General features: G+C 41.0%; 1 protein-coding gene across 7 annotated transcripts in view; it reads right to left on the minus strand.

Annotated features, from left to right (window-relative positions):
• KLHL29 (kelch like family member 29) overlaps window positions 1-17,244 on the minus strand; it is a 412,753-nt gene that overhangs the window by 138,061 nt on the left and 257,448 nt on the right. For 6 of the 7 annotated variants that reach the window (XM_075750509.1, XM_075750508.1, XM_075750514.1 and 3 more), the window contains 3 exons: window positions 13,770-13,883; window positions 7,358-7,499; window positions 6,054-6,596 (listed from right to left, as the gene is read on the minus strand). In XM_075750509.1, the coding sequence (XP_075606624.1) occupies window positions 6,054-6,596; window positions 7,358-7,499; window positions 13,770-13,883 (799 nt within the window). The remainder of the gene's footprint in view (window positions 1-6,053; window positions 6,597-7,357; window positions 7,500-13,769; window positions 13,884-17,244) is intronic. The other variant, XM_075750512.1, reaches the window with a different exon arrangement.

Below are 17,244 nucleotides of genomic sequence, written 5' to 3' on the forward strand. Positions count from 1 at the left end.
TTTAAGTTCATTACATGTGCGTGAACATGCTAAAACATGAGCCAGCAGTGTGCCCCTGTGGCAAAGGCGGCCAATGATATCCTGGGCTCCATTAGGGAAGGTATTGCCAGCGGGTCAAGGGAGGTGATCCGTGCCCTCTACTCAGCACTGCTGAGGCCACACTTGGAGTGCTGTGTCCAGTTCTGGGCTCCTCAGTACAAGAGAAACGTGGACATACTGGAGAGTCCAGCAAAGGACCATGAACACGATGAATGGACTGGAGCATCCCTCCTATGAGGAAAGGCTGAGAGAGCTGGAAATGTTCAGCTTGGAGAAGAGAAGGCTGAGGGATCTCATCAACGTACATAAATACCTGAAGGAAGGGTGCAAAGAGGACAGAGCCAGACTCTTTTCGGTGCTGCCCAGTGATGGGACCAGAGGCAATGGGCACAAACTGAAGCACAGGAGGTTCCCTCTGAACATCAGAAAACATGTTCTTACTGTGAAGGTGACTGAGCACTCGCCCAGAAAGGTTGTGGAGTGTCCATCCTTGGAGATATTCAGAAGTCATCTGGACATGGTCCTGGGCAAACAGCTGTAGGTGGCACTGCTTGAGCAGGGGGGCTGGACCAGACAAGAGACCAGTCTGTGGTTCTGTGAACTCTTATGTGTCATTACTAAGTTGAGCTTACAAATGATCACTAGTCATCTGTATCATGGTATCACTTAGGCTGCCCCAGAAAATCAAGACTATCTTAAGGAAAAACACATTAAGAAGCATGTACAATGCTAACAGATCTCCATGCTAACCTAACTCTCCTACAAGAAATAGGAGATAGAATGTACTATTATTTCTGTTGTAGACTTCCTTCCCCACAACTATATGTATACATATTCATATATATATATGTATACACAGGTACACACACATCCTAAAATTTTATGTATCATTTTATATCTATAATTTGTATAATCTATTTATCTATCCACCTGTCTATATCTATAGATACAAAAATAAGGGAATTTTCCTATGGTTACACAGGCCACGTATTCTGCTGCAAGGCAGAGAACTGAAAACAGACTTTCTAGAGTCTTCATCACACAACAGCCTTTAATTAACGTTATTAGAATTCCAAATGCTAGTTTGCACTTTGAATTTAAACACCCATCCACCCCCCAGCATTCATGTCTAGAACTAGGTACACTCACAGAATTGCAGGTCAAGCTGAAATCCCTTTGAAAATTCAGCCTTTTGTGAAGAAAAAGTTGATGGTTATTGACAAAACGTTGCAGTCTGCCTTGTTACTATTCATGATTAAGGAAAGTAAATATTGTCTGAGGTCTAATGAGAATTCCAATGCAATAAAGTCAAGTGTGAAAGGTGCAATCAATAAGTGATGATGCAACAGTATTCGTTTGTAGTTTTGTTATTGTTTAGTTTGTGGTATTTGGTGATGCTTGAAAATGAAGTGTTAAGAAATTAGTGTTACAAGGATTAACATTCAGATTTTATTTCTGATATTGTTATGTTTCTACAGTCATTACATTCTGAACACTAATTAGCATCTGATTTCTTTTCCCACTAGTTAAGGACTGCAAACCAAAGAATTATAGAACAAACGTACTATGGAAACAAACATTAATATTATCCATGAACATCCACAAATTAAAATGCATGATGTCCATGGCTAATTTTACACTGCAGGAGAAACTACTGCAATAGAGAACTATATTTTCTTCATTTTTTGTGTTAGCACCTATGCTTCAAAGTATATCGAGTTTATTAAGAAAGTGTCTTTTCAAATGTATAACAGATCTCAGAGTCCAAGCTGGAATGTCTGTGTCCTACATATGGCAGGGCTATGCACCAAGGGCTCAATTTTGGATTTACTACAAGTCTTGGAAATAAAGAAGCATACTGCCCTGTGAAAAAGTCAAGGACTAAATCTCAGTTACTCAGTTATTTCTGCAAGGAAACCAATCTCTTCTAGTCCTTCATCAGACTGATTAATTTCTCTCCATTTGGACTCGACTGGACTGGCAGGCACATAGACATTGGTCTCTGTCACTGTGCCATGGCATGGGACACCGGTACCTTGCGTCAGAAACTGAAGGGACAGTTTCTGTCCCTCTCTCTTCTCTGCAGGCACGTTGTGCAAGCAACAACTTGTGCTGGCACATCATGTAGCTTGACGATGCTGAAATGATGTTTGAATATTATTTGCAACTCTGTATTTTCTGAAGAACCCACATAAAAATTTGGCTAGGCAAACTTCAGTGGCTCTTCACTGAGTATGTTCACAATGACCATCTTCATTGCTCTGAATAGTCTGCTTTATTAATTCCCCTGGCACTTAATCTTTAGATTACAGAGCAAGACTTAGGACCTGAATAGAAAACAAGGGCTGATTCTGTTCTAAAATATTAGCTTACATGTCTGTGTTAAGGTGACATGGCTTTTGAAGTCAGCTAGGAGTATTTGGCATAAATTCTATCATCCAAAGGGCAATTACAGGCCAAACCAGACACCTCTCAAAACTGCTGTTGATTGTGTATGGTGAAAGATCCCATGCATTTCATAACACAGCTCGTTCTTCACACATTGCTAAAAGCAATAATTACTTTGAAACATTATTTATATCTCTTGTAATGTGATTACTTTATAAATTCACTAAGTTGATGGATTATGCAGCTAAACTTAACGTTCATATTTAACATATTACAGAAGCTAAAAAATCCCTTCATAGACTATAACCCATCCAGAGCAGGAAGATTCTCTAATTCATACAAAAATTATTTTTTTACAAGTAGTTTCTATGGAATTAGGTGGGAATTAGCTGTGACACTGTGAAGAGAATGACATATCTGTTTTATATCACAGTTCTTGTTATCAAAACATTTTTTTTGCAGAGCCACAGCAATGACTCAATTCTTTCAATCATTTAAGTGAGATCTCTTGACCTACTGCAAATGAAATGGCATACTAGCAGCGCCTTTAACTTTCGGCAACTTATTTGTTTATTTGGTTTGGAATCAGCCAAGTAAGAAACCTAGTTCTGCATGAATACAGTATAATGTGGCCCCAACATGTACACAGCCAAATGAAAGGTAATTGTGGGAAATAAAACATGACGTTTCAAAGTAGCTCCCTAATAAAGTCTAAAAATATAAGAAATCCTATCATATTAACCAGCAAGAACTGCTCTTTCACTTAAGGGATAGTCGGGTAATTATTGAAACCTGTACAAGACTGGATTGTCAAGTGAAATAATAATACAGAGTATCTCAGGATAATGAGATAGATCTTAAGACCATTAGTAGTGGTTCTTATTATAATACTGACCAAGGTTCTCCAAGAAAGAGTGAGAATATTTAAATGAAACTTGTGGAGAACTAGTTTGAATTTGTATATTTGAACAGCTTAGTATTGTCTCATAGTTTCCATTCCTTCCCGGAGAGAAAGGTGCCTATCATGTAAGACTTTGAAATCAGTCAGGCTTTAAAGACTGAAATCCCTGAGGACAGAAATTAAAACAAAAAATAATTTGAAAATCGAGCCACATTGAAATCCATACAGTTTATATTAAGAATCTTATCCTAGAGAGGCTTTAAGGTCTCATTAGGCACCCAATTTCTTCTCTTTCCTGATTCTTTCTCTCTCATTCAAAACAACCAAACCCAACGTATATCTTCTCTGACTTTAGGTTTGACAAGAAGAATTATAGCTTTAGAAATAAGGGCTTTTAAGACTGGAAAGAGAGGAAGAGATGACTTTTTCTCTATAAAATCGGTCTTGCTTATCAGACATTTGTATATGCATGCTTTGTTATCTTACGTTTGTTTTTAACCACTTCAAGAACAGGAATAACTTAATAGCTGATGGTCATAGAGAAGCTAGCTAATCCCTGGGAAAACAGTTGTCTAGCTTGCAATTTTTAAGGTACAGTATGGCTAATGTGTCAGCAGTTGTCATAGATTAGAAATATGGCTTGCTTTAATATTCTCCTTACGAGCCTCTCTTAGGTACAAAGGTGTCCAAATACCAGACCAGAGGTAAGTCTGGCATGCCTGGCATAGTCTAGTAAGGAACTGTCCTCCTCACCTTAATGAACACCTCTTCGGCTGACTGTGCCCAGCGGCGCTCGGACAATTGGACTAGACTAGGGTTTAAGAAAGAATGCTGACTAAGACTTTGCAAATCAAATATTAAAAGACTGATTAAATATTTTACGATCTTTTTACTTAGGCTCTGATTTGAAGTTTACTTCATCTGCTAGCCAGAGATATGCTGAAGGATAATTGATGGAGGAAGAGTAAATAACAGCTGATGCTGCTGGCCCTAAGTATGCAAGGCATTTAAGAGTATTCCTAACCTCAAGTGTGCAGTCACTGACGTGCTCATTTGTCTCAGTAGGTTAGTGTCACTAGGGCTCAGATATGTGATCAAATTACCGCACTGAAAGTGGTTTAAGCTTATGTGTTTTTCCTTGTATTGTATATTTGCACATGTCTCCAATGACACCAAGTAATCCTTTAAATTGTGTTAATTTGATCATGTATCCGAGTATCCAGTGCAGTAAATTGGGATAGGTGGCTATGAAAAGTGGAGATGACGCCTTTTAGAAGACAAATAGCTTCCATGGAGAAGAGAGACATCCAGCAGAATCACTACAGCTCAGTCTACCAGGATTAGACTATAAAGCTCTCCCCCCTTCTCCTTCTACAAAATCGAAGGTTTGCAACTTATAAACCTGATCTGACAAATTGCTTTTGTGGATTTTGAATTTTTTTTTTGAAGGGAAAGAATTAAAAAAGAACTCTTATAAAGCAATTCCTGGTCAATTTTTGGCAACCTGACTGGGTCAGTATCACTTAAAGCCCATCTAGATTTTAAAGAAAAACTCAGAAGCTCACCATCCAGCAAACTTCCTCATCATACTTGGGGCTTGGAGCTGAAAATTTAAAAGCAGTCCAAATATTTAGCTTTAGAAAAGTGTTGCTGAGCTTGTGCCTGAACTCCTTTTCACGAGACGTTTGGTAAGGATTTGCACATACCAAAGTACAATTTACGTAATGAGCAGGAAGAGTTATTGGACTAATCATTTTTAATAGAGATTCCTTGTCTTTAATACATAGCTACACAATAGAACTTAATAGCTTGTGGCAAGTAAATAATTTACACATGGATTGTATCTGAATACAAATGTATACATAAAATATCACAGACTTAATGAAGCCTTTGGGGTGGGTTTTTTTAAATCAATTTAATTGATTTTGCTGATAGGTCTGCATTTATATTTTTGTAAGCTACATTTCGCTTTACCTGCGCACGTGGCACAGTCATGATTTTTAAGGGAGGCAGGGAAAACTCTGCAAATGAAATTTTTTAGAAATTAAGTACACAGAGCGTAGATATTTTTGAAGTGTCTAGGGTAAGACACTCGGAAATAACACTCCAACGTGACCCAACGGTGTAGCTCATTTATAAACTACTTATCAGAAAAGGTCAGCCTCTCAGGAGCGCTCATGACTATTCAGGGTGTTTTGCAGTGTTTGAGCCCAATGAAGCTGGTAATGAAGAGTTTTCCCCTTAATGCTCTGAATGTTTTGGGTTGTTCAGCTTCAGCCAGCAAGGTTACTTGCATTTGGCTTGGGCTCCTACTAGATAGGGGAGAAGACAACGGTTGAAGAAGAAGGTGAGTGTTGTGACTAATGCACAACTGAAGCCAGAGGGAAAGTGGTTGGATGGAAACATGAGTGTGTGCTTCAACGGGAAACACACGGGATGATGGCTGCTTTACCATCAGGAGGATCAGCTGATCTGACAGACCCTAAAACTGTTTTTCACTACAAAATACATCCACAGCTTGTCCTCCCTCTTTCTAATGCACTGCTTTTTGTCGTCATTAACTCAGAAAAGCTATGCATTAAAGGAAAGCTTTGGAGACAGATGCTGGAGCTCGGCCGGCGGGCCCGAGGAGAGCGGCAGGGAGGCCCAGGGGTCTGCCACCATCCTCAGCCCCGCTGCCCGCCCCTGCCCGTGTACGCCGCGGGGCCGAGCTGGCCCGCCTTACCTTTGGGGTGCCAGGGGTCCGTGAACTCGTACTTCCCCACGCCGATCGTCCGCAGCATCTGCACCCCGTTGGTGTTGTCCGGGCCTCCTGCCGTGTTGGGGGGCAGCGGGGCGGCTGCTTGCCCATTGGTGGCGGGCGCGCTGCTGGGCAGGGCGGCTGAGGGCAGGGCCGGCGGTGGTGGCGGCAGCATGGGGCAGGCCAGGTGGCCATTGCCCACTGCCCCAGGGCCCGGGTGGGCCACCGGGCCCACGCCGCTCATGGAGGACATGCTGAGGGGCTGGCTGTTGGTGTACAAGGGCTGGCTCTGGAGGTTGACCACCATGTTGCTGAGGGGCTGGGAGGGCTGTGGCTGGAGCTGGTAGTGGGCCGGCATCAGTGGGAGCTGGGGGGTGACGTGTGGAGGGAGGGAGGGCGTGACGCCGATGACGGGGGCCTGGACGTTGGCGGCTGGGCTGAAGGTGGGTGGCTGCGTCATCCCGTAGGAGTGCGTGATCAGGGTGGGCTGGCTGCCTGCCGCCACCGTGGTGACCCAGGGCGCTGCACCTGCGGCACGAAGGAAGGCTGGCAATGGTGGTGGGCTCGGCATGGGGGAGACCAGAACAAAAATAAACACCCCCAGCCTTCCCCTCATGCACCCACATCCGCTACTGAATTGCGCTGACGCGCCCTTCTCCTTCACAGTATCTAAAGCGGTTCAGGGTCTGGAGCCGTTCCCAACCCTAAGTGCATAAAATTGCTACGGTGATGTGAGTGCAATTGTTAAAATACTCATCAGGTGACATGCAGCATGTTTGCGGTTTTATGTATTTTGTGCTTTATGCAGCTTAAGCGCACGCTTCCAAGAAAATTAACCTCTTTCCCCACCGTGCTTTCATGGCTCCCTGACAAACACTCTGTGTGTATAATAATGGTGCTCCAGCCACTACAAAGAGATTGTAATTAGGCGTCTGGCATAGTAGCACAATGTACGATATATGTCTGGAAGCTGGAAATCATTTTAGGTAGTTCTGGACATAAAAGAGGTCTTAAAGTATTACAGGGTGCCTTTTCCTCTAGTGAAGGCAGAGAAGGAGAAAAAAAAAAAAAACAACACTCTAATGAACTTGCAGGCATCTTAATACATTTATATTAGCCCCAGCACAGAAGAAACTTGAGGGGTCTTTACAATGAGAGAAAAACCCTGCTAAAGAATAAAGAAAGGGCTCACAATGAAGTCTAATTTACGGAGGTAAATGGAGATAGTGCATTGAATTTGCTTTGAACGATTTTCCCTTGTAGAATTACAAATAAGATTAGAAACATACCTGGGTTTTCATTCTCCCTCATCTGTTTAGATGGAGGCTCATCAGTGTCCCAGGGAGTGGACTGATTGATGGGTGTCTGTCCCCACCTGACGCTCGTTGCAAGTCCTTGAGGCTGATTTTCAGTCTTGGAAATGCAAGGAGTCTACCAGAGAGAGAGAAAAATACAGAATAAAAATGTTTAGACCATTGGGAATAATTACTGTTCCTCATAGCTAGTAGCTTGCTTGTCTGTTTGTTTGTTACAGTCCAAGAGGATATCCTAAAATCTTTAAATATCATTCTCCTCCAGGCTTTCATGACATGTCCATATGGAAAATACAATGTATTTAAAAAAAAAAAAAATACTTCTGGAAATTTAATGGATCCACATTTAACAAAAAAAAAAAATAAAATCCACAATAAACTAGCATTTTCAGAAATAAGTTGCTTCTTTTGCCTTGAAAATAAAAAAACCCATGTATGGCAATATCCATTCAGTCACAGCTTACATAAAATGGGACAATCTTCTGTTTGCTCAATCTCTTCCAAAAATAGTGAGTTTTGTTTAGCAGAAGGCAGAACAAGAGAGACTTATTTACAACCGTAGGACAAATTACTGTAGAACAGTAAAGAGAAGTCTTAGTATTTACTGTCTGTCAACCCTTAAAATTGAATGCCAATAAAAAAAAGCATCATAACAGTCATTGGCCGCTAAAGCGGGTATGTTGGCAGTTCTTCAGAGACGTTAAAATAACTGTAAAGTAGGGGAAGGATTTGGCTGAATAATCATCAAAGGGGAGATGATCTGAAAGAGATTTCTTGATAAAGAAACTATCACATGGATTTAAATGCTAAGCCAGCCCCCCCCAGTTTTAGGGGATCTTCCCAAACAATCATGCCTTTGCTGAGAAAAGGCTTGTAGAAAACAAGGGTGCTCCAACAGGTCTCATTTATTTAATTCTGCAGCACATTTCATTGCTGGAAGATTAAAAGTTTTTTTGTTTTGTTTTTACTGGTGTCAGAACCTCCAAACCAATAAAACGGAACCAGCTGCCTAATGCTGAATGAGTATTGAGGACTGAAGCCATAAAGAACAGGAGACCAGTCTGAGCGATCGCTTGTTTGCCTTACATCTGGGAAGTAATTTAGCTCTGAGACGGGGGTACAGCGGCTCCATAAATGCCCTGGGTCACGTAGTACCAATGAAATCTCTGTCAACACCAGCAGCTTTTTTCCCCATCACCAGTACCTCAATCACTCCATGAAAAGAAGTCATTAGCAGACCCATTTATGGCCTCTGCAAATACATGCACACCTTTCCCAAGCTCATCGGTCATTCCTCGTGTCTTTAAATCCATTGGAGGTGCTTACTTCCTCCTGCTCTCCTTTCTCCCCCACTAATACCCCCGCTAGCCCTTCTGCCCTGCTCCAACACTCCCTTTGTCATCCAAGTGCCTTCATCCACTCCCTTTTCCACCTGAGCTTTGTCCTCCTTGGGCTCTGGGAGTCAGGAGTCCTGGGTGCAGACCTCGATGGAGGACAGGGTTTCTGGTGTGCTGCTCTCTTTGCTTCCAGAAGCCACAACAGGAATATTTTCCCCACTAGAAGTGCTATACTTCATTAAATGCAGATGTTCACAGGCAAATGCGATTCTTAGTGTCTTTTTTTTTTAATGGAATCTTGAAGTTAGAATTTTCAGCTTGTGTCCAAATTACTATTTTTTTTAAAAAAATGCATCAATTTATTCTTTTCCATGTTTTTGGGGTCTGTTTTGTTGTTGTGTGTTTTTGTTTTTTAAAAATTTAGCTTCTCCAGATTTTTTCCTATTGTACTGGCATCAAGGACAATGACATCCAGGTTTTAGATTCACATTTCCTTCTGCCTCCACTATTTCAACTTCTTCTCCGACGTTTGCAATTGAAATAAAAATGAGAGTCAGGAAAGACAAAAAGAGAGGACATGCAGACAAGCAAGAGCTTTAAGATTTATTCTGTTGTATTCATGGCAAAGAAAGGGCAGGAGGGGAAGAAATAAATCTCAGTTTTGAAATGCCTTCTATTTATAAATTGTCCCGAGAAAAGGCTTAATCTGAACACCTTTAGCTTTTACATTGTACAAAGTCTTTGACACAGGAGGCTATAACGCTGTTGGTGGTTTACCAGTTCATGTTAGCAGTATCCCTTTGGATCTAGCTAAACTGTTTGACAGTGGCCAACGCACTCTGCAGTAGAAAAAGAAAGAAAAAAAACAACCACCAGCATTCTCTGCCTATAAATCAGCTAGGATACTTCCCCCAGAAACACTATTATTTATCCCAAAACAAAGCTTTTAAAAACACTAAATGCAATATAGAGAACTGGGCATTTTTATGAATCATCAAAGACGATCAGAAGGATTCAAGACTCAAATCATGCCCTGCATGTTCCACATGTGGCATCTGTGTGTTGCATTTCTTTGTTGTATGAACTGGGTCTTATAAATGGGTTTGAAATACATACTCTCATTATTGTGTGGCATTGTCAAGATGCGCAGCATCTTGTGTAACTTTGTTACATCTCCAAGCTGCTTTAAAACAGTGTGGATCTAAAATAAGAAAAAATATTCCTGTACCTTAAATAATACAGAACCACACACATGCTATAATTTTAAAAGAACCCATATGTTCTGTACAGAATGGGTTAGAATGGGAGTGTATGACACAGCTCTCCTAAATCCCATAAAAATCCATTTTCCTATTTTGCAACTGAAAGCTTGCTTTCCAAAAAACTAGAGCACCAGATCAGACACATACAAAACTGGTGGAGTTTGCACTCAAATCTAGATCTAAACTCCATACTTTGAGCATTAATAAAGAGAAAGGAGGTTTAAAGGTTTGCTGTCAATAAATACCTCCCCTCCACTTCCACAAAATGCTAGATTTTTCCAAATTTTTTTTTCACTAAATATGCTCACAAAGCCTGCTTCTTAGAGGCTCAGTGGATTTAAATGCGCAAGTCCAGCTTTCAAACTATACTTCCGAGCTTGTATTTATTTGATCAGAAAGAGCTAGAGATTAGTTGGTATGAAAGCACAACACACATTCATGAAATACGGTTTAGGCAATAATGGTGGTGGAAAGAGAAAAAAAAGCTTACTAAACTTTTTTATACATACATATATATATACACACACACTTCTAGTCTCTGATCTAATTTCTATATTATTTTTCTTAATACAGGAAGGGTTACATTACAAGTGTTACATGTGTCTGATCTGATTGCGGCAATTACCGATTTGCGTATCTGAAAAGCGAAATTATATCCAACGTTATCAGGGGAACTTTCTGTCCATGCGCTCAGGCACATGACAGCACTCTATTTGATGCTTTTAATGTACAACACAAATGACCAAAAAATGGCCTGTATTGTGCTAGTAGTGCAGGGGGAAGAGATGTGTTCCATTAGTGATCCACAGACTTCACAGAAACTAATTGTACTATGTTACACTTTTATCTTTAGCTTTCATGTCAGATGCTTGTTTGAATTAAACACGAAACACATGAAAAAAGGAAATGCATTATAAAATCTACTGGGTATACATTTTAAAATACTGCCAAATGTCTATTTACATGAAAAGACAAGAAGGTTTCTAAAAGGTCTGTCGAAGCCTGGCTAGTCAACAGCAGCATTGGCTATTTAATTGCCTGAAATTCCTGTCAGACTACAACGATTACTAACGCAATCATCAGCATCTTTTTAGTCCCCCTAAAATGCTCAATCTGTGTTGTCATGGATAGAGTGCCCCAAATCCAAATCTGAGGATTTTTTTCTTTTTGTTTGAAATAACCATTAAGAACAAATAAAATTTTCAGCTGAACCTTGCATTTCACCTCATGCCTGCCACTTTGAACTCCAGCAGCAAGCAATCTCCCAGTTTTAAGGAAATTAACTGCAATATAGATGTACAGGCAGAACGGAGCAAGATGGAACAATTTCAGAATTACGTGAGACTAACACAGACAAGTTGCCAGGTTGCCGATTTTTTTGTGGCTCAAACAGTCATAAACCATGGCCCATAGGCAACAGTAATTGGTGTACAGCTGGTCCACTGAACCTTATTAAATTAAAACATTAAAAACCTTCAGATTCATGGGGCTTTGCAGAATATCCACAAGAAAGTTCATGAGTTCACAGCAATCAGCTGGTGCTAAAGATTGGGAATTAGTGATTTGGTCTATACTGCATCCCTTCACGTGGTCACTATCAGGAGGCATAGCTACAACTAAGTCTGACTTTAAGTCCAAAGCTTTACAAATCTATGCTGAAATAAGACCTAAACTTTTAAGACCTTTTTACATCAATGGAAATATAAAACCTACTGCACTATTACCAGCATTACAGAGTATGTTAGTGAAACTGAAAAAAAAATCCCAACGCGACAACCAAAATGCAAGAACAAAAATTCCAATACAATTTTCCCCAGGCTCAACACCACCAAACACTTCCTGGGAGGTCCTTATAAACACATTTGACCAATTTCCCCAAAGGCTTGTAAAACTGCTGACATACATCCTGCTACGGCTCAGAGTGCTAAGACCTATTCAAACAGTTTCATGAGCAAAAAAGAACTAATCTGGATAGAGGGATCCTATTTGTGGTTCCCAGCGACCAAAATTATTTTACTATGGCCTTCATTTAAAGTGATGGATGAGAAGTAGCGATTCTCTGTTCCAATTATCCAAAAGAGATTGGGAATGGCAGCTTAATACTAAGATAATGTATCCAATATGCAACCCACTCTATTTTCTCTCCCCATTGAAAATAAAAAGGCTAAGACAAATGCATGCATAGAGGCAAATATTCCCTCCCACGGATTCAGGTTTTATGGCCTGTCATGGGTAAAAGCAACTTCAATTTAATGAGGGAATTCCTTTTAAAGCTGTTAGCTGTGCCTCGCTCTAACAAGTAATGACTGGTGGCCCTGGCTGGGTTTTAAGCCTGAACGTGTCTGGTGCTCTAAAAAGCTCAGTGGTCACTGCACCAAAGAGTTTATGGTCTAATTTGTAGTTCACACCATTAAATATTGCATGAAACAGGTATTTGTGTGCATGAGGCATGCATGTAAAATCTGAACCACACAGGGATAGATTTTCATCTGGGGTAAATTCCTATATCATGTTGGACAGGATCCCAAGCATATTTCTGAGCCTAGTCTGTGGCCAAAGTAGCTCTTAAGGATGGATGTAGAGCTTTTAAAGATGCAGCGATGACAGCAATATTTCCCTAGCACCGGCTGTTGGGCTGGGCTACAGAAACGAAACTGTTGTTTTGAGAGGGATGTACTGTAATGTATTAAAAACCTAAGAGATAGGGACAGGCCAGCATGCAAGAGGAACAGAACAAGCTGTCCTGCAGTAAAACCTCATTCAAGAACTTGCTCATGGGTGGAGAGAAGAACTCATCTACCTTACAGTTCCCATCACCAGGCAATTCTGCGATGACACAACGTTGTTTTTCTCTTTCCAAAGCTAATGTGGGAGCAGCGAGAAAGAGAATAATACAGTTAACTCATAGGAAAAATGTTGCTACCCTGCATAAAAGACAAAAGAAGTCTTAGTTCCTTCTCAAGTGGAGAGAATAATTCCAAACTGGCATCTTAAACATCATCCAGCAACAAGCCACCAGCGAGTGTGAGCTGTGGAGCACTGAGGTATAGCCTCCAGGCGAAACACATGGCTTAGCAGCGGGGTACAGTCTGCATCCATTCCATGTTTTTCACAGGATTTAAAGATACCCCTCACCTTGAGATTAATGACACAGGCTTGGAGAAACCCATGAGTGTGGTGGGGCCCACGTCCCAGAGAGGCACAGCACAACGGCGTTACCCAGCCCTGATCCCAGCTCGCTGCATGGCAGGGCTTCTTACCACCCCATCTGTGAGCTGCTAAGGCGGCAGATGTCCAGTGCGTCCAGCTTGTCCAGTTTCTTCCCCCCACCAACATCAACCCCATCTTTCCTGGACTGAGCCTCTTTGCCGCCTCATTCACATTTGTGGTTCAGTTACCCTCCCAAATAAGTCTCTCAGCCAAATTCCCAAGCTCTGGCAATGCAATGAAAGATAACTCCATACGGGGAAGGGGTACCTTTTCATTAACCCTTTCCAAGGCTCCCTATCCATGCTGGCTGGAGGTCTGGGGAGGCAAGAGGAGGAATGAAGTTATGGAAAAGGGGGGAGAAAGATGGGATAGAAGAAGGTTGTGAACTGACCACAGGTGATATCTATTTCTGGTGGCTGCACTGCCCTGGATAACCACCGCTCTCACACCAGTGCTCCAGTTAGGTGCTCAGCATTAGGTGGGAATGAATGCGGGACCATGGAATGATAAAAGCGCTTCATAAATGGCACTTTGTATTCTGTCTTGGCAAATTGCACCGGCAGAGGCTCAGGTACTCACCCAGCTGCCTTCGTTTCTCAGCGAGAACATCAGGGAACGGAGCTGAGGTATCGAACCGAGGTCCCGGCTGCGACACTTGCTGCTCCAGGACACCAGGGACATCAGCGCACGACACTGGGTTCGAGCACAGAAGCCCCACTTTAGCCTGAGCAGAACCTCCTCTGCTAACACAGTCGGCATGCAGATCAACCCCAAATCAGAGCAAAGCTACGAATGCAAAACCATCTCACAACGGAGGAAAACGCGCAACATCAGGAACAACGCAGCAGCACATACTACAGAGAACATGCACTACGCAACGCAAGAGGGCTTTCAGAGATCCTGCAGGCATCCCATAGCAGAGGCAGATAAATCCAGTTCATCGTAAGTGCTTTTTGTGAGAGGGCAAAAGGAAATATGGGTAATAATAGAGTAAGTGCTTGTCAGACCAGAATCCCAAGGGTGTACAAAGGATGTAACCCTTGTGTACTGGCAAAGCTACTCAAGAATGACCTAACAGCAGACTGCCTGAAAACTAAACATTTATCTTGAATGCAAATGCTGGCCATTGATAGATTCAGAAGTTGCTACATATGGCTTTTTTTGTCCCAAATTTCCTGTGGATTTCTTTTAATTATCCAAACAGGACCCTGAATTTCATTCTGGATCAGGGCCTAAAGCATTAGAAATAAAGGGAGGAATACTAATAAAGTACAAGCTGTGTCACTTGAGGCTCCAATCCCAGTATTAAGTTACTTCTATAAAAGTCCCCCTTTGTAGTATTGGATGCCGACATTTTACACTCAAGCCCTCTGAATTCAGTGTTTCAATTGTAGTACACACTCCGTGGCAGGAAAGTGCATGTTCTCTGCCTACACAGCAGGCACATTTTAAAAAAAAAAAAAAAAAAAAAGAAAACAAAAAGAAAACCCAGATAAGCCTGTGAGTGTTGAACAGTGCTGCATGATATTACTGATTTATTAACTTGGCTTGATCAATAAGGCTATCATCAAGGGCACATTTAGTTTGCACATAAATTTCACTTTCTAACAAGCACTTCTGTGTGCTCACTTTAGTTTCCATAATCTGATCCAGGTCTCAGGAAGCTTTCTTTAAGGGAGAACAGAGAATTCTTTTTCTAAAAAAAGGATCAAAGTATACTCGGTCAACTCTCAAACAAAAGGACAGTCAGTACTGTAGAAACAGCATGCTTACCTTTCACAGCAAAAAGAAAAATAAGCCTATAGGTCCAGATTTATCACTGCCTTAAGTTCATCAACATCAATTGAGCTATTAAATTGTGGCTGAATTTGGCTCATAGCAATTTAGAAATTTCAACTTTCTTTGAGAGTCTTCCATCAGTAAGATGCTAATTTAATGCATAATTTAAACTCCACTGTCCTTTAACTCAGCGTTTGTAAATAATTAAAAAAGAACTAAAAATCCTTTTACATTTATAAAGCTGCCCCCCCTTTTCTACTGCAAAACAACAAAGACTTTTCAATCAAGAATTTATTTATTCTTTAAATCTGAAAGTAAAAGCTGTATAAAAGATGAGGAGAAACTGATTTACAAGATAAAACAATTAGCTCTGGGATATGTACATTAAGACTAATAAATTTCACATCATATTTTAAAGGAGTCAAGAAGGAATACCACATATATTAGACTTTATTGAAGTTCTATTGAAATGTTCAATTAAGAGCATCTTATGAAGGTAAGTTATGCAGTCACTAAAATTAAGACGTGAAAAACAGGATTAGAGAGCTGCATTTCTCAAAGAGACAATACACGTTAATAATCCCTCCCTTTTCCTACACGTGAGATAACATCTCCAATCTGGCTATTCCTGTAATTGCTCCGGTCTTATTAAAAATTTGGGTTGTGCAGGAGAAACACAAATGGATTCCACAGTAAAAAATACTAAAATAATATACTGCATTCCCTTTTAATCCAAAATCATGTATCTCAGTGCTTCTTATTAAAATCCTTTTTTTCTGTGCAGACAGATGAAAATGCATTTTAAGACTCAAACAAGTCTGTGTAAAAACAGCTCGAGCCCATCAATCTCCCAGTTGGTTCTTAAAAGAAGCTAAACATTCACCAAGCTGTTCCAACCAGACGTGACTGGCAGATCCTTTTTGGGAATGAGGTCTCAAGATGCAACCCTGCTTCCACTCAGATTCATAGCTTTAATAACACAACAACTTCAGTGCAGGACCAGGCAGTTGGGCGGTCATTTAATTTGATTTACAATAGAGTGCTAATACATGGTTTTTCTGGAAACACAGTCACTGTTTTCTCCAATTTTTCTGCTCTATAGGTTTTACATCAAAGCATTCCTGCTCATTTTGTTTCTGTATCTCCATGCTGCCGGTAGGGAGCTGCCCAGTTCTCCTGTTTTCCTTCGGCAGAACTGATTCATGAACTAGCATGAGGCTTCAGCTGCCTCAGCCATCATCCTTCTAAAAGATTTATGGCAAACACATCGCATACCAAGGTATAAATCTGGCAAATGGCTACTAGACAGACTTTTCTGTCCACAGCCACACAATTTAAAGTAAAACACATAATGGTACAGCTGTGGTTAGCGTTACTAGTAGCCCTGCCAAAATTGTGCTACATTGCCACCCATTTTTTCCAGGCACTTCACTCTCATTTTTGGGGCGCGAATTAGATGATCCTTCAATATTACTTTGTTTGTGGCAACTTGTGATGCTAAACAGTCCTTCGACATACAAGGATAAATGAGTACCATTAAGATTAAGCTCTACTTACATTTTCTTCAACAACAAATTGCTTTAAGTTCCTTTACTCTTTATTCCTTTAAGATGAAATTCTTCTAGGTGTCCAGTTTGGGTCATTGGACTCATTAAGAAGAGAAAACCCAGGAAGGCTGGGGAGTTTTATCAAAGACTTTGTGCTTTTGAAAATCCTCTGTTATGTATCTCTTAAAGAAAATTTATGCTACTGAAAACTTAAAACCTCCTATTCTCTTTGCTCCTGGGAAGTTAACACAAAATAAATCACCTCCGAAAATAATATCCTACTCAAGAAACTTCAGGATGACCGGGAGAGAGAGGGGGGTTATTGTGAGCCCTAAATAACACAGGTTGGTTCTATAAGCCATGTAGGGAAGGACAAGCTAAAATTAAATGACCTTTGGTAGGGATACCTCACCTACAACAGCAAGTCATGATCTGATCTTCCTAATTCTCCTGCTCTGCTGTTGCAGGTCATGGTCCATCAGAAGCCACTATTTCTGCTAGGATGGGTGCAGGGCAGACAGTGCCCTTGTAACTCCCCGGGACGAACTGCCAGGGAGACCAGCCCGGGGTCTTTGCAGATAATACCCCTGGAGAGGCAGCATGTCCCCTGCTGAATTTGCTGTGGCTTTCAGCAGAGGCAAAGGGAGTTTTAGCTCTTCTTTGTACAACCGTCACCTCCAGAAGACAAACAGACCCTTGGTTTGCTATAATAAAGCTTCAATTAGAAC

Source organism: Balearica regulorum, chromosome 3 (assembly GCF_011004875.1).
Source record: "Balearica regulorum gibbericeps isolate bBalReg1 chromosome 3, bBalReg1.pri, whole genome shotgun sequence".
Taxonomy (NCBI): domain Eukaryota; kingdom Metazoa; phylum Chordata; class Aves; order Gruiformes; family Gruidae; genus Balearica; species Balearica regulorum.